This window comes from Sminthopsis crassicaudata, chromosome 4 (assembly GCF_048593235.1).
Source record: "Sminthopsis crassicaudata isolate SCR6 chromosome 4, ASM4859323v1, whole genome shotgun sequence".
In the NCBI taxonomy this organism is placed as follows: Eukaryota; Metazoa; Chordata; class Mammalia; order Dasyuromorphia; family Dasyuridae; genus Sminthopsis; species Sminthopsis crassicaudata.
The window spans coordinates 184093377-184120183 of NC_133620.1; the positions used below are offsets into that span (position 1 = coordinate 184093377).

The following is a 26807-nucleotide window of genomic DNA, read 5'->3' on the forward strand; positions in this document are numbered from 1 at the left end:
AAAGCTATACCTTCTAGTTATAAAGAACTTTAAGTTTTGCACATATTTTACATATTTTATTTTATTTGAAGTAGGGAAGGGAGAAACTACCCAGGGGGAAGCATCCTGTTTCTCAATAGAGTCAGAAAGCATAGTAAATTTAATTGAAGAAGAAAGAAGAAGAAAGAAAGAGAAAGAGAAGGAGAAGAAGAAGAGGAAGAGGAAGAAGAAAAACAAGAAGAGAAGGAAAGAAATAGCAGCAGCAGAGACAGGATCACTAGGATCTAAGGTAAATACAAGGCAATTCCAACTCTGCAAGAAAGAGGGGAGAAATAGTTGTTTGCTTCATGGGGGTTTTACTGCAAATCTAGTGAGATGCTTGCAACTTTATTTTGTAAGATGGGCTGCTGCTGAGTTCTGATTTAATGAAAACTTAGGGAACGTAATTCAACTCACTGCAGGGACTGCTTTGTTCTTTCATTATGATTCGTTTTTAATGAGAAAGATGATTGTGCGGATAAACTCTATTCCTCTGAATTTTTACACTAATTACATACAAAGCACTAGTCTGGCAGAACGGGGCTTATCTCCTCCAGGCAATACAGTTATCATCTTGTAACCACCCTTCAAATCTCCCATATGAACATGGGTGCTACGTGCCAGGAATGGGTATTCCTGAGTGCCAGCTCTCTATATGGATAGATGAATGCAGGAATTAGATTCAGGCATTAACAGTCAACATAGAAACCAGATGAAATAAGATGACCAAAATTCATTCCATGAAGGGGAAGATCAGTTACTATTAAGTATCTGACACAGAGAGCGATGGAGGGTTTGTTTCATAAGAAAGGAGTTGCCAGGTTTCTTGTGCAAGCCCAGATGATGTATCTCAAGGCATTACAAGATGCCATAGAAGATAAGAATTCCATATTAATGTAAACTTCCTTCACTCCCAGAAGGCATTCTTTGCTTTGAATGATACTGAATATTGAAGGGGTGAAGATGTTTATTCTCTAGAAAGGGACTTCTTAAACTTTTTCCACTTGCAAAACCTTTTCATCCAAGAAATTTGACCCTGGGTATATGGGTATATAAAATAGGTATATAAATCAAATATTAACTAAAAATAAATAAAGAAATTTATTTTAAGATAACTCTTTAATACACATATAATTTTATAATGTATTAAAGATGAAAGCAAATTTGCATACTTGAGATGGGTGTGCTTGTTTATTTTTACATAAAGAATTAAATCTTGGTGGAATATTTGATACCTTTTACTGTTGCCAAATTTTTTGCAACCCCTCATATTCAGTTACATGATCCCATGTGGAGTCATGACCCAGTTTAAGAAGCTTTGTTCTAAAGAAGTGCATATTTTATTTAAAAAACAAATACGGTTGTAAAATATTATAAAATATCAACTATTAGTTAGATCTGAATTTAAAATTATATAAATTTATCTAGTCCTGTTAACAATGTAGCTTTTGTAGCTTTGGCATTTTTTTTTAAGAATATGAACCCAATCACAGCCATCTCATCAATTGTTTCATTTAATTATGAATAATAATAATATTGATAATAATAACAACTATAATATAGCTAACATTCACACGGGGTTCAAAGGTTTATTAAGAAAATTCCATATAGTATATTTATGTAATTCTCACAACAACTTTTCAGGGTGGAAAGTAAAATAGCATTATTTCCACTTTTCAGATAAAGCAAATAAGGATTAAAGATTTAATTAACTTGTTTAATATGACTTGTAAGTGGTAAAAATAGGACTTAGTCTTGAGTCTTTGGTAACCTTGGTATATAGGAAAGAGCAATGGGTCTAGCATCATTAGACTTGGGTTCAAATATCAGCATGGCTATAGATGTTCTTTGTGTGAATACGCTGAAGTCATTTCATCTCTCTGAGCTTTAATTGCCTCATCTATAAAATGGAAAGGTTGGATTACATGATCTCCATTATTCCTTCTCATTCCAAAATTCTATGATGCTAAGACTGGCCTTTTTTTTTTTTCTTTCTGCTTCATACTTGCTGATTCTCCTAATTCAATCTTTGGGATTAACTGGGCCTTTGGAGAACTGTATTTACTCTTTCAGTAAAACATTACAGTGTATAGTAGATAAAAACAAGGAAAGACAGCTCCCCAAAGCATTAATTGGTATTATAATTATATGTATTTTTATCATGTATGTACTGTGGAAGAACCTTAGAATGGTCATTCCACTAAGCTGGACAAACATTACATTTTTTTAAAGTTCTCATAATTTTTATTTTATTTTTAAATATTTTGCTAAGCCAAAAGAAAGCAATACTTTCTTCTTCATATCCCATAAAGTGTATAATGTTATCTGCCATTGTAATTGAATCAGTTTCTATGTTTTAACAAAAGAATGCAAGTTGAAAGCCATTTTCCTTTAGTAGGAAGAGAAAAGTATACAAGTATAAGAAACATGAAACACTTGCTGAAAAACAAATATACCTCACCATCTTTCCATGATGATATGTTAAAATAAACTACTATCAGTAGGTACTTGATGCTCTCTCCAATGATTTTTTTAGTTAAAAAACCCCAAAAGACCATAAGTGTGTGTGTATGTGTGTGTGTGTGTGTGTGTGTGTGTGTATGTGTATACATACAGTTACCTAAATTAACAGCATCAAGTAGGCTGTTTTTTTGATAGGGGCAGTAATTCTTTTAATAACTGATGAATTTTATTAATAGATTTTAAAATCAATTGTTCTATAATAAAAAGGTCAGCTGGAGAGTCACCCTAAAAAACTACTGGTTTTACACACATACACACAAACACATGCACACACACATCTGTGTCCAATGGTAGCCATTTCTAGGGTAGGAGGGAAGGAAGAGAAAAAGGAAAAAAAGAAAGTTACATGATAATTTTATTATATGTTTAAAAAGAATAGCAAGTTGTATATAATATATTTCATGTATATAATAATTTCATGTACAATCTTCTTTCTTCTGCCCTCCCTTCCCCATTCTACTATGTTAAGGAAATTCTTGTTTTTATTTCTTAAGTTAAGAATAAAATAGAGAAAAATATTTAAAAAAACATACTTGAATGTAACAGTTAATTTGATGGTTGTAATCAAGTTCTCAATCTTTACAAAAACAATGTAAATACTACAATAGCTACATTGTTAAGAGTACTGGATAAATGTATATTTTATTGTGTCACCTTAAACTCCAATCTAGCCAGCAGTAGATATTTTGTAATACTTTATAACTGGATTAAAAAATGTCTAGAAAATAGCCCACTGAAGTTGTAAATGCAGTATTTTCCCCGACATTTTTACAAATGAGGAAGAAGAGATGAAAAATCTAGGTAATTAGCCAAGAGCCAGGTATAGTAAGTGGCAGAAGTGATATATGAATGCAAGTTTTCTGATTCCAAGACTAGCCCTCTTTCTGCCATATTGAAAACTGTCCAATACATTCCATCTAACACTAAAGATCATTCTTCTTTATGGCAAATCATAGAAGTTTCTAATATGCCATAATATTACCAAGAAAATACAAGGAAATTTTGTGTATCAATGATTATGAATAGAGTAACTTTTAGAGGCTCTAATGAATTTTACTTCATCAATGTTAAATAAGTGACATTTCTTCCACATTCCCACAGGATTGATAATTCATCATTTACACTGGCACAATGTTTACTTATTTTGATGACTCTCTAACCCTGGTCTAGATGATGAATTTATTGAAAGTTATCAAAAGGAGCTGAAATTAAAATACAGGACTTTCCTCTACTGCAGGGATTTCCTCACTTAGAATCCAAAGAATCTTTTAGGAATGTATGAATAGATTTCAGGGGGTCCATAAGGAAAAAATTACATCTTTATTTCATTTACCTGTAACTGAAATTTAGCATTTCCTTTACTTATTTGAAAACATTACTCTGAAAATAAATTCATAGGCTTCATTGACTCCCAAAGGACTCCACAACTCAAAAAATTAAGAATCCCTTCTTTATTGAGACAAGTTCTGGGAATTTTAAATATGGTGTTTAGTTTTCCCCCCACCCCTACTATTCTAGAGTCCATTTTTACCTCTTTCCATTATTTCTCAGAACTTATTTAAATTGTACTTTAAGACTAATTGACATTAAGATAAGAGATAGCATCACAGAGTCAGATTGGTCATCATGGTAATATGAGATCAATGAAAATCATACTCATAATGCTTTTATTAGAAATCATTAAGATTTGGGAGACACAAGGTTTACATTCATGCCATTGCTCTGTTATTGATGTCTTCTACTTTGCTGAGTCCTGGTGTTATATATTTCGAGTACTATTTAAATGTAAGCAGTTTTTATTAGGGAGAAAGTGCCTGAAGGAAACAGAGAAATATCCAATATGATATAACATAAAATGTTTCAATATTTACATAGATAATGACAATTTAATTATGTCTCCAACCACTCTATAGCTCTCTAAAAATGCTATTTGAAACATTTTAATTAAAAACTTAATAATCACATCAATACAAGTAGCTGTTGTATGACCACTTATATTAAAATTAGTTAATATAATGCATAACATATAACAACATATATTAACACTATTTTTTATCATTGAGACAGTTGAGTAGATAAAGCTCTGGGCAGTTAGTCAGCTAGATCTGAGTTCAAAGATAGCCTTAATAACTGACTAGGTGATCCTAAGCAAGTCATAACTGCTGTCTGCCTCATTTTTTCAATTGTAAAAATGGGGATGATAATAATAGCACTTACCTTATATGATTATTGTAAGCATCAAATGAAATAATTATTTAGAAATAATTTATCACAGTGCCTGGTATATAAATTGCTACATAAAGATTATTTTCATTACTATTATTATTATTGTTATTATTATTCTTTTGAAGCCCCTAAAAGGATCCATTAGTCATTTATTCTCATTTACTTTCCTCATATGATTATATTCAGGGTGTAGGCCATGATTATTATGCTTTTTTATTTTTAATTTACATTATCTTAGATGTATTTTTATGTGTTCCTCATTTGTTGGTTTTAATTGAGCTATAGTACCTTATTTCCTATATTTTGTTTTCCTTTGTTTTCTCTTATGATTTATTTTGTATAATCTCATGTGATTGATTGGGATCATTTATTAGAAAATTGGATGCTTAGGGTCTCTGGATAACAGCATTGTTCATTCTTCAGGTTGACTTCATTTGAAAAGAATACTTGCTTCACAGAGTATTTTTCTGGCACATGTTTGTGATGAGAATGCATCTAAAAGGACTGTGAGGTAATAGAAAGGGTCATGGTTCAGAAAGAAGTATGTCAACTGAGCATGATAACAAGGAAATTTCTTATATTTCTCACAAATAACCTCTGCTACTTAACTTTCTTGAAAGACAACTAGTTAGTTCTCAGGCATAGAACTTTTAAGTTGCCTTGATGTAAATCGCCTTAGCTTTCCCCCTCATAAGTGAAATGTTAATTAAGTTCCAAATAACAAACATTCAGTAAGCACTTACTCTGTACAAAACACTAAGCTAAACTGAAGATACAATCAACGTAGTCTTTTCCTTTTCCCTATGTCATAATGGATCCCTGGCATTGTTATATGATTTCCTGTGCTAACCTAAGGACCAAGGTCTTGGGTTTTCTGAGCATTTATTTCTACATGGCTATGAGTTTTCTTTTCTAAGTTATTTCACTGAAAAATTAAAGGATGAGTTCTTTCAAGGCTGGAGCTGTCTAGCTCTTTCTACTGCTTATCCCAGTGCCTAACACTTAATAAATGTTTTATCATTCATGCCTTCATAAGGAGCTTGTAATAGGCAAGATACAACATGCTTACAGATAACTATTAATATAAGGTAGTGTGGAGTAAGTATGAGAGTAAGAACAGAATATTCAGGGAATTTTTAAAAGTGGTAATATTTTCCAAATAGAAAGAATAAAGCAGGGAAATGGATCATGGAGGAGATAACACCTGAAACAGACCATTAAGAAAAGGATTTCAACAAGTAAAAAAGTTTATGGAGTGCATTAAAAACCTGGAGGACAGCTTGTGTGGGAGAGTGTGCAGGCTTCCATCTAATAGACATAAACATTCTGATTGAAAATCTTTCTTATTTGGAGTGATAATGCCTGTAGGTCCTCTTTCATTATTGTTTTTGAACACTCACTGGATAAAATTCGTTTCTGATTTCTATCAATATTATTCATTCTTATGGCCTTATCCTTTTTGTGTGTCCTTGTGAAATATGCAATGACTATTTCAATTCCTGTGTTTCAGGAATTTGCTGAGCTAAAAATACATGCTGCATTCTTAAGGTCATTCTTAGCAGGACACTTTTTATTTTATATTGGAAGAGCTTAGAAAAATGACTTTCATTGAAAAATCAAAACCTGAAGAATCAGTTATAATGAACATTTGTTACTGGTACTTGCATTATTAGTGTGTTGATATCCAGTATTGAAAACAATATCCTTTCCAAGATCTCTATGTTGTAAAAAATTGATCCTTTTTTAGTGCATTGTTGCTTTGGTTATTGATCTCCTTTCTTGTTACAGATCCCAGGATCTGACTTGAAAGAGGAAGTCAAAAGAATCAGTGACTGGTTTATTCTCTGCAAACTTAATCAGGCACCCTGAACTCAAACAGCAATCTCTCTGCCATTCAGTACTTCAGGGAGTCCAGTGAGAAGGGGCACATAAAAAGGAGAGGAATAAAGGAAGAGAGAAGGAAGAAAGAAAGAGGGGAGGAGGACAGGAGGTTAATGAAGGGGAAATATGGGAGGAGTATTTTGGAATATTTTTCATTAGAAGGTTGATCTCTAGCTATGACTATCCATGAAACAAAAGTGAGAGTGACTTTGAAATCTGCCAAAAGAAAAATGAAGAACAGCATTGTATAATGGGATAAGTACTGTATTTGAAGCCATGGTAATGAAAGCCATGGTAATGAATTAAAGGTAATGAACACATAACTGGTTTTATATCAGGTGCTTTAAAAAAATTTCTCATTGATGAAACCTAATCTATGATTTGATTTGAGACTTTGGCTTTTCTACTTCCTGTACCTGTAAAAGTAAGATTCACTTTTCTGTGTCGTACTGAAGACTGAGACTCACTTTTTCATATTTGTAAAACAAAGGAGTTGAACGAGATCAGAGTTGGACAAATTATGGTCTGAGGCCATGAAACTATTTTTTTTTTTAATTAAAAATGTGAAAACTACTTAAGTCACAGTTTTCTGACTACCTGATTAATGAGGTTGTTTTAACTATAAATTTTATTCTGCTTTGATTAGTAAATGTTTCCTGCTCATTTTCACCTTCACCTAGGGAGTTGAACAAACAGGCAAATCTATATTATCTCTATATAAAATATGTGTTTTATATATGCATAAATATGTATACTATACATCTACAGAAACAAGACTGTATTGCAAATTAACTGAATCATTTCACTTTTTAAAATATATGTGTTAATAGCAGCTAAGGAGATTTCTCTATTGTGATATTTTTAATTATTGATGTCAGATGTTAAAAGGGAAAGTTTGAATACCTCTTCTATTCTAGACAAGAAACTTAGCCAAGCCATAGTTAATTTTTAAAAACATTGTCTTTCCACATCATTAAAAAAGCAAGACTCCTTAAGAAGTTTTAGTGGCTCCTTATTGCCTTTAAGATTGGCATCCAAAGACCTTCACAATCTGCTTCAAGCTTACCTTTCCAGGCTTATTGTACATCCTGTGTTTGAATCAATCAATCGATCAGTAAACATTTATTAAGCACCTACTATGTGCTAGGCTCTGTGTTAAGTGCTGGAGATAAAAGAAGAGGCAAAAGGTAGTCCTTGCCTTCAAGGAGCTTAAAAATCTAATGGAGGAGACAATATAAAGACAAATATAGAAAAAGCACTATATACAGTATATATACATATATATATATATACACACACACATATACATATGACATATAGTAAATACTTAATAGAGGAAGGCATTTGAATTAAGATCATTTGGACAAGACTTCCTATAGAAAATGAGATTAATTGGGACTTAAAGGAAATCAGGGTGGCCAGTAATCAGAATATAGGAGGGAAAACTTTCTAGGCATGAGAGTCAAACTGGCTTACTTACTGTTCTCTAATTATGATATTTCATTTTCTGTCAACATGCTTTTATATAGGCATTTCCTCACTCCTTATCTCTTTTTCTTGTAAGCTCTTCATCTTTTTAAGGTTCAATTGAAAGTACCAACCCTAAAAGAAGTCTTACCAGATCTCTGCATCTCTTAGCACAAATTACTTTGTATATATTTTATATTTATTTATTAGAATATATGTTTCTCCTTCTCAAGGAAAATGGAAGCTTACTGAGGATAAGTAATACTTTAACTTTGCCTTTACAAATCCTATGTCTAATAGAGTATTTTGCACACAGTAGTTAATTTCTTGTTGAACTGAGTGTGGCTCAAGACCTGTTCATTTTTCCTTTTTTCATGATATTTCTACTTCTTGTGTTTGTACACTTTTAGATTCAGTTAGGAACTTCTTTCCTATTCCCCCACCCCTGCCTTCTCTCACCCCAAAAATTCCAAGGGTAAAAATAATCCCTATTAAAAGCTATTTATGAGAAGTTATTTAGGCATATCCAAGAGTTTAAGAAACTTCAGTTAATGAACTAAGTTGTTAGCAGAGAGAAAAAACCTATTCAAGTTAATGCTTATTTGAACTTCATCCAAATTATCAAACTTTCTCCAAATTGCAACCTGAGCCTCATCTTGCTCTTCTTAGGGAAAAACATAATACAGTTCCTTTCTTAAGTTGATGCTTTTTCTGGAAAGCTATATTCATCCAATGTTTCTTCATGTGCTGCCAGCTAGGACTCTTGGAGTTATAAGCCCATCTGGAGGGAGTCTGAGCCAACATGGCATTAGCCCCTAGCAAAAGAAGGATAGCTACACAACTTATAAGGTAGAAAATTAAGAGCAAATTATTGGTAGCAAAGAATGAATCTTGATGGTACATTAACAATGGAGGAAACAAATCATCAGCATGAAATAGGACTGGAAACAAATGAACACTCATCCAAGATGTATTTGGTAGATGAATTTAGTTTAAATTCTTGAGTTAAACTTTTGGTGAGATTTCATAGAATATCTCTATCACCATTTGGGCTCTTCTTACATTATATATAGCTTGCTGTACACATATACACTATATAAAAAGAAGTGATTAGATGAATTTGAAGCTTTGTGTTATTTATAATTTGTATGTAAATATATGTAATGTATGTATATTGCATATGCAATATGTGTGTCTATATGTAATATACATGTAATTGTAATTTTATATATGTAATATGTATTACATGTAATATAATATTGTATATATGTAATATACAGTAATGCTTTATATATAATACATATAAATAATTTGTAATATGCAATAATGTAAATTATAACACAATAATGTATATCATATATAATACATATATTACATATAACAAATATAAATATAACATGTATATGTAAGTATATGTGAATATAAATATGTGTAAATATACTTATATGTGTTTATATATAAACATAATACAATATAAAATATGATATAAATAGAAATATAAATATATTAATATAATGCATTTTCATAAATTCTATTTAAATATTTATGTTTAGTCTTCTGATTTTGTCTACCCATTAATTTATCTATTGTTTTTTTCCATTCATCCACCAATCCATCCATCCATTTATCTGGCTAAGCAGATTATCCAGATAATGTGTAGAAGTGGAAATAGAGAATCTTAAGAATGCTTGTGCTGCTGCTATAGCCACCTCTGAAGAAGGTGGATAACATGAAGCCATGAAAGAGGGGTCAGAATAGGAGGGTTTGAGAGGCAATAAAAATAAAACAATTCGGTTCAATAAAGATTTTTAATGATTGGATAGACACATGGCACTAGGGACACAGTGATTTAAGAATGCTACAATCACTTCCTTCAAGAAGTTTACCCTCTTTTTGAGGATGTGGAATAGAATATATATCAAGATAAGTCTAATATAGGGAGGAATATGATGAGAGTAAAGGAGAAAACTGACAAAGGCACTAGTAACATTTTAGGAGGGAAGGAAGGAAAAGGAGAGGTTTAACTGAGGAGGTGATCTTATATGTGCTTTATAGGGGGAAAAAAGATTCTTACAGTGAGAGATAAGGAGGGAATATGTTGCAGATATGAAGAAAGTATGGGAACAAGGGAATAGCTTCAAAGAGATAAAAGTCTATATGTCAGATTCAGGAAGCATCTAGTCATACAATATTGGTTGGAACACAATGTATGTGAAGAAACATAATATGAGACAAGACTGGAAAACTGAGTAGAGCCCAACTTAGTTTGATGTCTTGATTCCTGCATGAATTGGATTGAAATGAGGAAGAATTGCACTAAGTTATCAGCCTTTAATTTGGTGATTGTTTGGGATGCATTGAATGACCTTGGCATCTTTAATGTCTGACCAATCTCTGAGTGTTCCACAGCACCTTCTTCATTAACATTGGAATAATTTTTTTCTCATCTGACCATTCCACCAAGGAATAGTCTTCACATTTTTGGGGTAGACATCTCCCTAACTCACCAATGGGTTTGAAGTCTGTCAATTATCTTCAATCTGGTTTAGCCCATCTGCTGAGATGATTTTACCAGAGTGTGGCTACTATGCATGCTTGGAGCCACAAATGTGAGTTGAATAAAGGTGGATATCAAAGGTCGATGATTAGTCCTGAAAAGGCTTGGCAGCTCTCATATCAGAGGTCCTAGTTTTCCCTGAACATCCCACATACTGTATGGTAACATGATAGAAGAAATTACCATATTCTAGATGAAAGTTGAAGAAGCCCTGAAACAGGGAGCTGCCCATAGAGAGGAGGCAATAGAAAAGATGGTGCTAAGCTAAAATCTGATTCAATATTTGTACAACATTCTCCATCATACTTTCCTTTGTAGAACATTAATAATTTCTCCCATTTCAAGTGCTTCATGCTTATATTTTAAATTGTGTGCATTCTCTCTCTTCATTTGTTGAAACCAAGCTATACCTGCTTCACTTTTTAAGCTTCTCTCATCAGCAAATCTCTAATTTGTCCTTAATAATTTTTATTTATATTCATTAACTTCATTCTGTCTTCTCTTTGGTAGAGAATTTAAAACTGAATGTAAGAGGTGACAACCAGTGAGAGGTGATAATGACAAAGCCAACCACAATGACTAATGCAACCAGTGTTGATTCTTTTAAAATAGCAAAAAAAACAAAATAGACTCTCTACTGGCATATACTTAATTTTTTTTTTAAAAAGTTGAATAAAATTAGATTCATATGCTTATTTTGTCTCATATTCCATAAAGCAAAATTTGGTATTCCTTGAATCATAACAAAAAATAAATTGGACCACAAAATATTTACAGTTACACACACACTTAAATACACACACACACACACACACACACACACACACACACACACACACACACACACACACACACATATATATACACACCATGGCGTAATAGTTAGAGAGCTGGTCAGGATTGGAGACATGGATTCTAGTCCTGTATTTGACACTGACTGTTTTATCTTTAGATAAAACACAATCATTCAGTGCCCCAGGCAAAAGACTGTTAGTTGCAAAACAGTTGTAGGGCTATATTTGTAGAGAAAGTTTCCTTATTGAGAATTTCTGATAAAAGGTACAGGCAAACTATGACCTTATAATCAAATCTGACACACCAGCCTGTTCTTATATGACCAAGAACTAAGAATGTCTTTTATATCATTGTTGTTCAGTCATGTCCAACTCTTTGTAACCCCTTTTGGGGTTTTCTTGGCAATATTATGGAGTGATTTGCCATTTCTTCCTCCAGCTCATTTTACAGATGAGGAAATTAAGGTAAACAGGGTGAAATGATTTATCCAGCATATAACATTTAGTAAATATCTGCTGCAGAAAATGAATCTTTCTAACTCCAGAATTTGACATTCTACCTACTGTGCCACTCAACATTTCTAGCTAATTTCACATTCTAAAAAAAACCTAAAATGTCTTTAATTATTAAATATTAATTTTTTCATTTTAAAAAATTAAAATTTTTAAAGCAAAAATCATTTTTAGCTCATGAGCTGTACAAAAACAAAATTAAATTTTATATACCACAAAAAAGTGGGATAGATTTGGCTAGCAGGTTGCAATTTCCTGACTTCTGTATTACAGCAATAAAATCCCACTTCTATTCCTCCCCTAACAAAATTAAATACCACCCCCCAAATTCATACATGTGCATACATATACATACACAAATAGATGCTAAATGTAATAGTGCACATATAATTTACTTAGAGGTGTAAACTCAGTAAAACAATATACATAACTATGTACATGTCTCAATTTATTTTTAAAACATTTATTCAGTTGCCTTAAAACAAATTTTTGCTGATGATTGCTTTTAAAATGTCAAAAGAAACCCCTGGAAACCATGCAATTTCCCTGTAGATCATAAGTTCCCCTGAATGAAGAGATATGGTTAGGACAGGTGTTTTGTGTCTCCTTACTTGTATACAAATGCAAACAAATTTGTATACAAATATTTGCCCAGGTATATTAATGAGAACTTCCACTAAGAATCAGGAAAAAGCATTAGGAATATTTAAAGAATCACAGAGTGAGTGATATTACAATTTGGCTTACTCATGCTTTTCTTCTCTCTGCTGAATCCTCAATATTCATGCTCTATTATGATTTATTCATTCATTTAGTTTGCTGCATCATCACAAAATGAGAAAAGAAAGAATTTGGGACTCTGACTTGTTCTGCTGATATCTCAAGTTATACTGTGACAGGACAGGAATACCAAAATACAACCCAGCTAATGCCCATGATCTATGACCCCCATATTATCAACTTACCTTGTCTGACAGCTAGTGTTGTGGTGTAGACCAAGAAGAGGAGGATGTAATTAAGGAAACTCTGAAAGACTGGAGTGTTGGCATGAAAATCATCAGACAGGTACTTGCTGGTTAGACCAATGCCACAGATAAGAAGGGATAAGACCTGTCCAAGGGCCACAGAGATCATCATCTCTCTGAGGGAAAGAAGAAATACAAAAGAAGTCAGTGGTCAGCTAACACAGGAGGGAGGAAGTTCTCATCATCTTCTAAACAAATAGAATCAAGTAAAACTGGGGAATTGTGCAGGACTTCTTGAAATAAGAGAAATTATCAAGTTCTTTGGTGTTATTCTTTATTCTAGTAACATCATGGCAGTTGCAAGGAAATAAAATATTTGCTATAGATTCAATTCATCAAACACTTTAAAGGGTTTAACATATGTATGGTGTGATGCCAGTTGCTGAGGATACAAAGACTTAAATGAAATCATGCTTGCTATTATAGAATTTACCTATCAAGGAAGAAAACTATAGTGATAGCAAATAAAGCAAATAAACAGCATAAAAGGAAAACCAAGGAAAGAAAACAGTTGGATAAAAATTTACAATGAACACATACCTGCTTAGATAGATACCAGAAAATTCAAAGGGCTCAAAGGGCTCAAAGTTATTACCATAATTCAGGTCCAGGAGTTATACTGAGGTAGCCTACTTAGCATTTCACTTTTAAGGCATCACGTCACAAAATTATTATTATCTTTATAAGAAATTCCATGACTGAATGGAATTTTTTAAAATGTAAAGTAGATATGCTATTAACTACTATTAGGTATATTGGTTACATATGTATGTTTACTGGTGCCAGAACTCTTTATAGCTTAAATTATAGTCAAGAGGTTATGTCTGAAAGAGCCAAAAGGAATGCTGGACCAGTGAAGAAATAAAGATGAAAAGTTGTTTTTTTAGCTGCTAATCCATGGCTAAATTTTGCTTTGATCAAGTGCCCCCTGGATCTTTCAAAGAACACATCTTGACATATTTTCTATCTACATATTTATCCTCATCTTTCAGGAGATATATAGATTTGAGGGTATTTTATTATCACTGCTAAAATATTAGTGAAAATTGGACATAGAGATAGCAAGGTATAGCAGATAAAATTCATACATTTGGAGTCAGAAAGATGTGGTTACAAATCTTTTCTCAGACACTAGTCTTGTGGCTTTGAGCAAGATTCTTGCCCTTTATGAGCCTCAGTTTCTATATTTATAAAGTGACAGGGGATAGACTGATAGCTTCTAAGGTCATAAGGTTCCTTCAAGTTTGCATTCTAAAATCTTATAATCATATATCAATCCATATTTAATACCATTTATAGGTGCATATAAAACCTTATTATATAATTGAGTTGTGATTTTAGAATATTAATATTAAAATTTTAGAATATTAAGAATACAAAGATCCTTTTCAAAGAACCATCTTGACTTCTGGAGTCATTTTCACCCTAGTAGCCCAGATACAGTCTACCCAGTCTGTAAATTCTCGAATGATGACATTGTGACATTTTACTGTGACATGAGCAAAAGTGGATGACAGTATGAAAGATTATTTTTAACTCAGAGACTTGAAGTTTACATTCCTTTTCTAGTTTTGGGATGGCAGAGTCAGGTTATAGAAGGTCCTTACTAACAGAATAAAATATTTGAACTTAGTTTAATGGGTAAAAGAGAATTATTAAAGGTTTTTACATAAAATATAACAACAATGGATCAAAATACACTTAAAGGAAATGCACAGGAAAGATAAATGGTACACACAATTAGGAAGGCTATTAAGCCAGATAGTTGATATCTTACACTGAGACTCAAATGCAAAGTGCAGAAGAACTGGGTTCAAATTTTTCTTTAGACATTTACCAGTAGGGTGATTCTGTATAAATCATTTATTTAAACCTTTTATATCCTGATTCCTCAAGTATAAAATGAGAGAGAATAATACTGCCTATCTCATGATGTTGCTGTAAGCATCAAATGAAACAAACAAACAAACAAAAAAAAAACAAACAAAACATATATATAAAGAACTTTGCAAATCTTAAATATAATAAGATTATGATAACAATCCTTATAATTTGTAATTCAAGGATAAAATACTAATTATGGTGCTGAATAAGGTCACTGGAAGTGAGAATATAAAACAAGTTTAAAAAGAATCTTTGCTACAATGACAGGACTATATGATTGTCCTCTTTAGAAAAGGAATAAGTTACAAAGACATTTTAAGAGAAAAATCAACAAAACTTTTGTACCTGTTTAAGTGTGGGAAAGAGAGTGAGAAGACAAAGATTATATGGAACTAGTAAAACTGGATATTTGGGGGAAAAGTCAGAAAAAATAAGTCAGAAGGAAAGGTGAGGATAAGCAGAGTTGGAAGATGAAAGATTACTTTTAGATATGATTTGTTGCTGGTAGAATAGTCAAGTTGAAAATTTTAGCAAGAAGGACATTGGGAGAGGGCTGGAAGAATATAGATATGGGGCTTGTTCACATAGAGATAATAGTTGATAATAGTAGATATAATAGCTGTAGTATTAAATAAGATATCCAATGGAGAGATTGGAGCAAGAGAGAAGATGTCAGATGTTAAGATCAAGAAGAGATCAGAAAGGGAGCAAATGAAGAAGGATGGAGAACTAGGTAGAAAAATCTGGGAAGAAAGCTTTTCTAGAAGGATGGGATGGCCAACAGAGTCACATACTGATTATAAGTCATGGGGAATGAGGATTAAAATAAGGTTACTGAATGTGGCTATGTGGCCATTATTAGTGATCTTGGACAAAATAGTTTTCCTAATGGGAGCTTAAATTCTGCAGGAATTTAAGAAGTTGAAACAGTGCAAGACTACTTTTTAGATTCTGTCTCAACATAATTCAAGAGGATATAATCTAGTCCCAACAAGCATTTATTGTGCCCACTATGTGCCAGACATTGTACCAGATGCCAGGATAATAAGACAAAATGAAAAACAATTTCATCAATCGATATTCTTAAAAGGTTGGGACAAGCAAGCATTGAAAGTCAATTCAAATATGTCTTCTGTGAAGGAGCTTATCTTTTTGCCAGATAGAATTCCATAGTTATTTGCCCATAGATTAAAATGAGACAGTATTTGTTATTCTCAGCACAAGTACACACAACTCCTACACAGCTCATCATTTGATCACTCCAGAGGAATGGTACTCATCAGTAGAAGCAAATGACTCACTTAATTAGCTTGGGTTTCTAGAATTACCAGGGCCAAAATTGGTCACACACATCCAAGTGCTATAGGATTTCACAATGGAAGAGAGGTTATTGTGATCTAAAGTATTTATGGAGATCTTCATAGAGAAAGTGGCCCTTAGGTTAGAACCTGAATAATAATATATTTGTTTTTTGAAAGGCAACATGACCTAGTGGATAGAATACTGGATCTGAAACTAGTATGACCTGGGGTCAAATGCTGCCTGTGATACACTAACAAATGTATGGCCACAGGCAAATCTCTTAATTTTTACAGGCTCATATCTATTCTATAAAATGGAAATAACTAATATTTAAAATTATCATCTCATTTGAATCTCATAATAACTCTTGGAGGTAGATGTTATTATTCCTATTTTATAGATGAGGAAACTGAAGTAAAAATGTTAAAGAGACTTGCCAAGAATCATATAACTAGTGAGTATCCAGGGCTGGATTTGAATTCAGGTCTTTTTTGATGCTAGGCTCAATGCTCTATCTACTGCCCCTCCTAGATACCTGTAGGACCCTCATCATAGGGGTTTGTTATTAGGTTCAAGAGAGAAAATGTATATAAGACCCTAAAAATTTCATATAAATATCAATTCATAATCATTATTATGATGAAAAGTTGTTAAAGCAGAGTATGGAGGACATTACAAATGGTGGGAATACTAGGAACAAACATCCAGAAGCAGTATTATATGAAATCTTTTCAAAGGGAAGGAAAGCAAAGGATCAAATGAATTTTCTGTAAGTACATAACATCAACTTAAAGAAGGTTACAGACAACCTTTAATTCTCATCAGTCTCTCATATGTTCCCAAAATATGTGAAAAATTAGCGATTTTGTCAGGATATGGGAAATCTATATGTTAACTCCAATTGCAACTCTTTTATGACTTAATAGAGAACTCTTGGGATGTTGCGGAAAGAGTGTTGATCTATGCTGCTGGTGGAGGAAGCTTCTTTATGGAAAATACATTATAAAGCAATGAAATCACACATGTACATCCTAACATTTTAGCACATTAAGTTAAAATACTAATAAAATCACTATGATTTTTTGTATTGAACAAAAGTATAAGTAGAAGAATGAGGTAACACTGGGTAAGCAGAGTGCTTTTTTTTAATAGGTGGTGGTTACTTCCTAATTGGTGTGGGCACTAACTTGTTCAATGCACTTTAAAACTAAAAGCAAAAAAATATCTTCCAGTCACAAATAATTTGCTGTCAAATTGAGCTGGCAAGGAGATAGACTTTGCTTTGCCAAAAAGACCATCTGCCCTCCCAACCACAGTAAAAAGGGGATACTTTCCTGTTGGCCTGGATGATGGATTCCCAGAAATATAATGGAAGATGGAATAAAGATGGCCCTAAGAAGCCATGCAGCCTGTCTCATTTAGAAATACTCTTCTTAAGGTCTCTACCTCTGTCACTTTAACAACTGGGAAACCACAAGTCTCTTCTTGTATCCTCAGTCAAACAAACCAAATCTTCTGTATTCAATTTTCTGTTTTTAATTAATGACCATGTCATTCAACTGTGACTGGTGTAATTTGATAGCGAATACAAATTAAGGGTTTATCTGCCTTGTAAAGAACATAATGCATAAAACAGTAAGAGATGCAGAAAGCTGTTTATTAGAGTTTTTCTTTCCTTTCAAAGTCCACCATATTTTAGAAATCTTTCCACTGTAGCTACTGTCAATTCTCCAACTCATTCTCCAGCCTCTGTAGCCCATGAGAGAAGCTTCTAATATGTTTTGTTGTTCTTATTTTCTCTTGGTCTTCTCCTCTTCTCTCAGCTAAATCAAATCCCCTTTAGAAATTGTGAAAATCTATTTCAATTTAGCCAAATATGTTGGCAGTCTTTTGGATATTATGTCAGAGCTCTAATAATAGAATATTCCTTATTTGGTGGGAACCAGAATCACATTCAGGAGATGGACCTGTGAGCAACCCATTATCAACTTAGAGTGAATTAAAATGGGAGATATTACAAAATTCCAAAGAAATGGAGATTTGAGAGATTAGCACATGTCCATGTTGTCCATACACACACACAGACACATATAGACACACACATATAAATATGCATTTATATATAATAGGTAAATTCAAGATACATTCTAGTCCTTAGTAAATGTGAATGTCCTATACTGTTTTGTAGCAAAAATGTGAGAAAAATGAATATATACCAGAGCAGATAATATTCTTCACAGTCCATTACAAAGCATCTTTCTAGCACTTAACTAGCTATCTAAAACAGTGCTGGCTGATTTGGGACTATAAATGAAATATGAAAGCTAGTAGCTGCTCACCTAAGAAATATTATGTGATTCCTACCATGATCATATTCAAGTGTAGAAAACCAAATTAGTAAATGTGGCCAAAACTAAAAAGGAAAGGACATCTGACCCAAGCATGAGGTAAAATAAGTTGATAACAAATATGAACACTGAATAAGGAAAATTTAGGGACAGAAAACAGGGGGCATTGGAAACTAATGCTATTAGTGTTATCTTATAATAGGTTATCATTCACTCCACATCATTTCCAACTCTGACACACTGCTTTCATGCAAGCATTCAATTATATAAGGAGCCAGGAAAACCTGGGTCAAAATCCAACTTGGGATAATTACTATTTGTTATAACTATAGGTAAGTCCATTTTATCTCCCTAATTCTTAATTTTTTCATCTGCAAAATGGAAAGAATATTACTCACATATTATATATATATATATATATATATATATAATCCGTTGCATATTAAGCTTTTTGAGAGCGAGGATTATTTGCTTTCTTTGCTATTCCTAGTTCTTAATACATATAATATCTGGCACATATTCCATTCTTAGTAAATGCCTGTTGACTGATTGTTCCACCTCACAGAGTTATTGTGAGGCTTAAATGGAATAATGCATAAAAAGCATTTTTACAAACTTAAAACACTATTATAAAATCTTATTTTATTTAATTATCTTCATTTTTATGGGATTCATATAGATATGATGCTAGGATAAATTACTTATTAATCTGATATTTAAAATTTTTTTCATTTATATTAACTCTTCCAACAGATGTTTAAAAATACATTTTGTGATTGAATTAAAGTATTAGGATATAAGTTCATGCTCTCTAGGATGTTCACTGAGAGAAACTTTGGTACAACTCCAAAAACAAATAGGACAATAGGTACCATATTCTATTTCCCATATAATTTTTATCTCCTCTGTGAGATCTACACATCTTAAAACTTGTTTCAAATACTTTTTGTTTTACTGTTTTGGAAACATTGTTCTTCAGCTTTCAGTTATCAGTTTTATGTCTGGATATTAAAAGAAATAGTTTGATCCATGATAATGGTCCAGTTTGGGTAAAATTTATTGACTGGTTTCTCCAGGATATTTTGAGGCATTTATTTGTAATTTGAAGATTTGTTATCTTTCAGTCCATGAAAGACAGAGAGCTTCTGATTTATAATTCCAGTCACCAGATCACATCTTACTAGGGATTTGGTAGGTACAATTTAAAAATATAATTTGCATTGATCTTCAAATACAGAACTCAAGAGACTTCTAAAAAAGGTAAAAAGAAATCTTGAGAACTATACTTCTGTCAAAAAAATATGTAAAGAACATATGTACAATTTGTCTTAGAAACTAGAGGTGGAAAGGAGATTATGTCATAAAAAAGTATAAAGTGGTGGTACTACATCTCATGAAGAGGCAAAGATAACCTATTATATCTGAGAGAAAGAAAGGAGGGAGATGAACATAGCGTGTATCAATAGACATATTCGATTTATGGTGAAACTTCTTCCACTTCATTGAAAAGTGAAAGGGAAGGAGTAAGCTAAGGGGAAGGGAATACAGTAATTTCGAGGAAAAGGGATAAAATAAGGGGAGGATCTTTAAGGTCGGGGAGGGATCCTAAAAAGGGAGGGCTGTGAAAAGCAAGTGGTGTTTACCAGTTTAATACTGGATAGGAGGGTAAAAGGGAAGGAAAGGGGAAAAGCATAAGCAGGGGTTAATAGGATGGCAAGCAATATAAAATTAGTCCTTTTAACCATAAATGTGAATGGGGCAAACTGCCTCATAAAGAGGAAGCAGTTAGCAGACTGGATTAAAAGTCAGAATCCTACTATATGTTGTTTACAGGAAACACACCTGAAACAGGATGAGACATTCAAACTAAAAGTAAAAGGGTGGAGCAGAATCTATTATGCTTCAGGCAAAACCAAAAAAGCAGGAGTAGCCATCCTCATCTCAGATCAAGCAAAAACAAAAATTGATCTAATTAAAAGAGATAAGGAAGGGCATTATATCCTGCTAAAGGGAAGCATCAATAGTGAAGCCGTATCAATATTAAACATGTATGCACCAAGTGGTGCAGCATCTAAATTCTTAAAAGAGAAATTAAGAGAGATGCAAGAGGAAATAGATAGCAAAACTATAATAGCGGGAGATCTCAACCTTGCACTATCAGAATTAGATAAATCAAACCACAAAATAAATAAGAAAGAAGTCAAAGAGGTAAATAGAATACTAGAAAAGTTTGATATGATAGATCTTTGGCGAAAGCTAAATGGAGACAGAAAGGAATATACTTTCTTCTCAGCAGTTCATGGAACCTATACAAAAATTGATCATATACTAGGGCATAAAAACCTCAAAATCAAATGCAGTAAGGCAGAAATAGTAAATGCATCCTTTTCAGACCATAATGCAATCAAAATAACATTTAATAAAAAGCCAGGGGAAAATAGACCAAAAAATAATTGGAAACTAAATAATCTTATACTAAAGAATGATTGGGTAAAACAGCAAATCATAGACATAATTAATAACTTCACCCAAGAAAATGACAATAATGAGACATCATACCAAAATGTGTGGGATACAGCCAAAGCAGTAATTAGGGGAAGTTTTATATCTCTACAGGCCTACTTGCATAAAATAGAGAAAGAGAGGGCCAATGAATTGGGTTTACAACTAAAATTGCTAGAAAAGGAACAAATTAAAAACCCCCAGACAAACACAAAACTTGAAATTCAAAAAATAAAAGGTGAGATTAATAAAATTGAAAGTAAAAAAACTATTGAATTAATTAATAAAACTAAGAGTTGGTTTTATGAAAAAACCAACAAAATAGACAAACCCTTAGTAAACCTAATTAAAAAAAGGAAAGAGAAAAAGCAAATTGATAGTCTTGAAAATGAAAAGGGTGAACTCACCACTAATGAAGAGGAAATTAGAACAATAGTTAGGAGCTACTTTGCTCAACTTTATGCCGATAAATTTGATAACTTAAATGAAATGGAAGAATACCTTCAAAAATATAGCTTGCCCAGATTAACAGAGGAAGAAGTAAGTAGTCTAAATAGTCCCATCTCAGAAAAAGAAATAGACCAAGCTATTAACCAACTTCCTAAGAAAAAGTCCCCAGGACCAGATGGATTTACAGGTGAATTCTACCAAACATTTAAAGAACAACTAACTCCAATGCTATGTAAACTATTTGAAAAAATAGGGATTGAAGGAGTCCTACCAAATTCCTTCTATGACACAGACATGGTACTGATACTTAAACCAGGTAGATCGAAAACTGAGAAAGAAAACTATAGACCAATTTCCTTAATGAATATTGATGCTAAAATCTTAAATAAGATATTAGCAAATAGACTTCAGAAAATCATCCCCAGAATAATACACTATGACCAAGTGGGATTTATACCAGGAATGCAGGGCTGGTTTAATATTAGGAAAACTATTAGTATAATTGACCATATTAATAATCAAATTAATAAAAACCATATGATCATCTCAATAGATGCAGAAAAGGCATTTGATAAAATCCAGCATCCATTCCTACTAAAAACGCTTGAGAGTATAGGAATAAATGGACTATTCCTTAAAATAATAACGAGCATATATTTAAAACCTTCAGTAAACATCATATGTAATGGTGATAAACTAGAACCTTTCCCTGTTAGATCAGGAGTGAAACAAGGTTGCCCACTATCACCATTACTATTCAATATAGTACTAGAAACTCTAGCCTTGGCAATAAGAGCCGAGAAAGAGATCCAAGGAATTAGAGTAGGAAATGAAGAAATCAAATTGTCACTTTTCGCAGATGACATGATGGTATACTTAGAGAACCCCAAAGACTCTGCTAAAAAGCTATTAGAAATAATTCAGAATTTTAGCAAAGTCGCAGGATACAAAATAAATCCACATAAATCCTCAGGATTTTTATACATTACCAACACAATCCAACAGCAAGAGATACAAAGAGAAATTCCATTCAAAATAACAGTCGATAGTATCAAATATTTGGGAATATATCTACCAAAGGAGAGTCAGGAATTATATGAGCAAAATTACAAAACACTTGCCACAAAAATAAAGTCAGATTTAAATAATTGGAAAGACATTCAATGTTCTTGGATAGGCCGAGCGAATATAATAAAGATGACAATACTCCCCAAACTAATCTATTTATTTAGTGCTATACCAATCAGACTCCCAAGAAACTATTTTAATGACCTAGAAAAAATAACAACAAAATTCATATGGAAGAATAAAAGGTCGAGAATTGCAAGGGAACTAATGAAAAAAAAGTCAGAGGAAGGTGGTCTAAGTGTACCTGATTTAAAGCTATATTATAAAGCAACAGTCACCAAAACCATTTGGTATTGGCTAAGAAATAGACTAGTTGATCAGTGGCATAGGTTAGGTTCACAGGACAAGATAGTGAATAAAAATAGCAATCTAATCTTTGACAAACCCAAAGATCCCAAATTTTGGGATAAGAATTCATTATTTGACAAAAACTGCTGGGAAAACTGGAAATTAGTATGGCAGAAACTAGGCATGGACCCACATTTAACACCACATACTAAGATTAGATCAAAATGGGTCCAAGATTTAGTCATAAAGAACGAAATCATAAAAAAATTGGAGGAACATGGGATGGTTTACCTCTCAGACTTGTGGAGGAGGAAGGAGTTTGTGTCCAAGGGAGAACTAGAGACCATTATTGATCACAAAATAGAACATTTTGATTACACCAAATTAAAAAGTTTCTGCACAAACAAAACTAATGCAAACAAGATTAGAAGGGAAGTAACAAATTGGGAAAAAATTTTTACAGTTAAAGGTTCTGATAAAGGCCTCATCTCCAAAATATACAGAGAATTGACTTTAATCTATAAGAAATCAAGCCATTCTCCAATTGATAAATGGTCAAAGGATATGAACAGACAATTTTCAGATGATGAAATTAAAACTATTTCCACTCATATGAAAGAGTGTTCCAAATCACTATTGATCAGAGAAATGCAAATTAAGACAACTCTGAGGTATCATTACACACCTGTCAGATTGGCTAAGATGACAGGAACAAATAACGATGAATGTTGGAGGGGCTGTGGGAAAACTGGGACACTGATGCATTGTTGGTGGAGTTGTGAAAGAATCCAACCATTCTGGAGAGCAATCTGGAATTATGCCCAAAAAGTTATCAAAATGTGCATACCCTTTGACCCAGCCATACTACTACTGGGCTTATACCCCAAGGAACTACTAGAGAAGGGAAAGGGTCCTGTATGTGCCAAAATGTTTGTGGCAGCCCTTTTCATAGTGGCTAGAAGCTGGAAGATGAATGGATGTCCATCAATTGGAGAATGGTTGGGTAAACTATGGTATATGAATGTTATGGAATATTATTGTTCTATAAGAAATGACCAACAGGAGAAATATAGAGAGGCTTGGAGAGACTTACATCAACTGATGCTGAGTGAAACGAGCAGAACCAGAAGATCATTATACACTTCAACAATGATACTGTACGAGGATGTATGCTGATGGAAGTGGATTTCTTCAACATAGAGAAGAGCTAATCCAATTCCAATTGATTAATGATGGAAAGAACCAGCTACATCCAGAAAAGGAACAATGGGAAATGAATGTAAACTGTTATTTTTACCTTCTGAATCCAATTCTTCCTGTGCAACAAAAAAATTCGGTTCTACACACATATATTGTATCTAAATTATACTGTAATATATTTAACATATATAAGACTGCTTGCCATCTGGGGGAGGGGTTTGGGGGAGGAAGGGAAAAAATCTGAATAGAAGTAAGTGCAAGGGATAATGTTGTAAAAAATTACCCATGCATATGTACTGTCAAAAAATGTTATAATTATAAAATAAAATTAAAAAAAATATATATAATTTGCATGGCTTATGCTCCTGCAGGTGCTACAGCCTTAATTACTGAAAATCCAGAAAAAATTTTCTTGTCACCCAAGACTTTGGCACTGTCAAATGGTTCAACATAAGAAACTGATGTGATCTTATTAGTGGAAATGGCATTAAAGATGAAGCATTACCATCTGCTTTGTTCTTGCATCCTAAGGATCACAGAATCTTTCCATCTCACTTGCTGCCTGAGATCCTTGAAAACAGAAATTGTCTTTTTCTGTTTTCATAGAGCTTAGCAATGTGTTGCACTTCAACACACTTAATATATGTTTTTTCAATATTTCATCCTTGTATAAGGAAACTAAGCTCAGATTCTTTAAGGACAAATAAGTTCTAATAGTGGTGACTTGGTCTTGAATTACCATCAAAATTCCTCCTTTTCCAAAAACAAATCATTATGACTCAGCTATTTGTTCAATTCTTTGGTGTCAACACATTGTTGGCTGATTTAATACAGTTATTGTCGATGGAAGTCTTTTTTTTTTTTAATTCCATTCTTGTATCTCAATTGTTTCATAGATTGCTTCTGCAGGGAAAACTCTTTTGGGTACATTAGAATACCAAATAGTATATAACTGTCATAAGACTTTAGTATTGTTTGGTAGAGATGCCTACTTATTCCAAAAGTATTTCTGCAGACTTTTGACTTTTTATCCTTCATTTTAAGAAATATCAATCCTGTTTTCAAATTTTGGTGAGGAAGTATTAATCTTTCTGTAATTGCTTAGGGTGATGAGCCTTGTGTTTTGTATAGATTTTGTATAGATTTTTTGGTCTAAATCTGTTATGAACCATTTTGTACTCCTAAAAGCATACGTTGCACTCGCTATTGTTTAGGTTTGACTTCAAAATATATGTCTCTCATAGTTTTCTCCTTGATATCTTTATGTTAATGTGTCTTCAAGCTTATTATATATATTATAGTTGCTATTTTTATTATTATAAATTCTAAGATATATTAGACTCTACAGTATACTAAGACCTTGAAAGATTATAGAGAAGGTATCTTTGAAGGTGTTAAAAACACAACCCTTGCTCTCAGGAATATTACAATTTTGAAAACCACACACACAGACACACACATACACAAAGTTGACTACCAATACAAGTTTCATCAAATTTTATGGTCAAAACTTGTCACCTTACTATGAGTTGTTGGATGGCCAATACATTTTGCTAGAGAGCGGATTCATAGACAAAGTGACACAATGTGAGTCCTAAGTGGGAAGCTGATGACAAGAGGAGGATATTCTAGATGGAGTATATGACATGAGCAAATACATGCTATCAAAGAGTAGAATCTACTCAAAGGAAAATAAACACATCTTCCTAGCTTTAGGGTAGAGCTCATATTGGGAGGTAGTGAAAAAAACAGTAAAAATTACAGCTGGAAATGTAGATGGAGATATGATAAAGGGCATTCAATGCAATCCCGAAGAGGTCATGCTTTATTCTACAGATAAAGGAGTCCATTGAAGACTTTTAAGTAATTGAACAATGAAATCAAAGTAATATTTTTTGGGAGATGAATCTGGTAGTTCTAAGGATGAATTTATCTCCTAGGCTGAATTGTACAGAGTAAAAGTCTAGTTATTAATTTTGTACTTCTTGTATATGTAGCATATAGTAGAAACTGCTATTGATAAAAGAGGAATATGAAGTGATTGTTACCCTAAATATAGATGACAAATTCTCAAAGGAATATCACTCTCTACTCATGATCCTTGGTTTCCAATTCTGCCAATCCACTACCACAATAGATATGGTGTTGTATATCTTTTTCGGCATAAAAAAGCAATTCACAAACATTATTGATCATACTCTTACCTTCTTTATGTTAATACTCAACAACACACTGCTAAAATGATAGGAATGACCCCTACTTAAAGTGCACCTGCTTGATTAGCATTTTTCATTTTTCTTGGGACTAGTCTCCCTTTCTGTGCCAATGGGAAGATTTTCTCAAAGTATTAACTCCAAGCCTTGACAACTGAATGAACTTCTGCATGACGGTCTTTTAATATGTCATCATTCTGAATTATAGATGAACAGCTCTGCCAAAGCATCTTCATTCTGCTGTGCAGTCCCAGGAAGACACTATTAGCCCTAAAGAATTTGTATAAATATCAGTCTGGTAGATTGTAATGAATTTAATTTCACAAAAGTCAGCAAGATTTAAAATAGTCCTTTTTGAAATAGTCCTTCTTGAAATATCATTTTGTGGGATTCCCTCATTCAAAAGTTAATCTATTGATCTCTAAGAGATGTTTTATTTATTAAAGGTGATAATATGCATGACTTTAATTAGATTAAAAAAATAAAAT

The 26807-nt window shown here is 32.8% G+C and overlaps 1 protein-coding gene across 1 annotated transcript in view; it reads right to left on the bottom strand.

Moving 5' to 3' along the window:
* SLC35F1 (solute carrier family 35 member F1) overlaps nt 1-26807 on the bottom strand; it is a 540470-nt gene that overhangs the window by 181939 nt on the left and 331724 nt on the right. The window contains exon 2 of the mRNA XM_074310013.1: nt 12945-13120. Within this exon, the coding sequence (XP_074166114.1) occupies nt 12945-13120 (176 nt within the window). The remainder of the gene's footprint in view (nt 1-12944; nt 13121-26807) is intronic.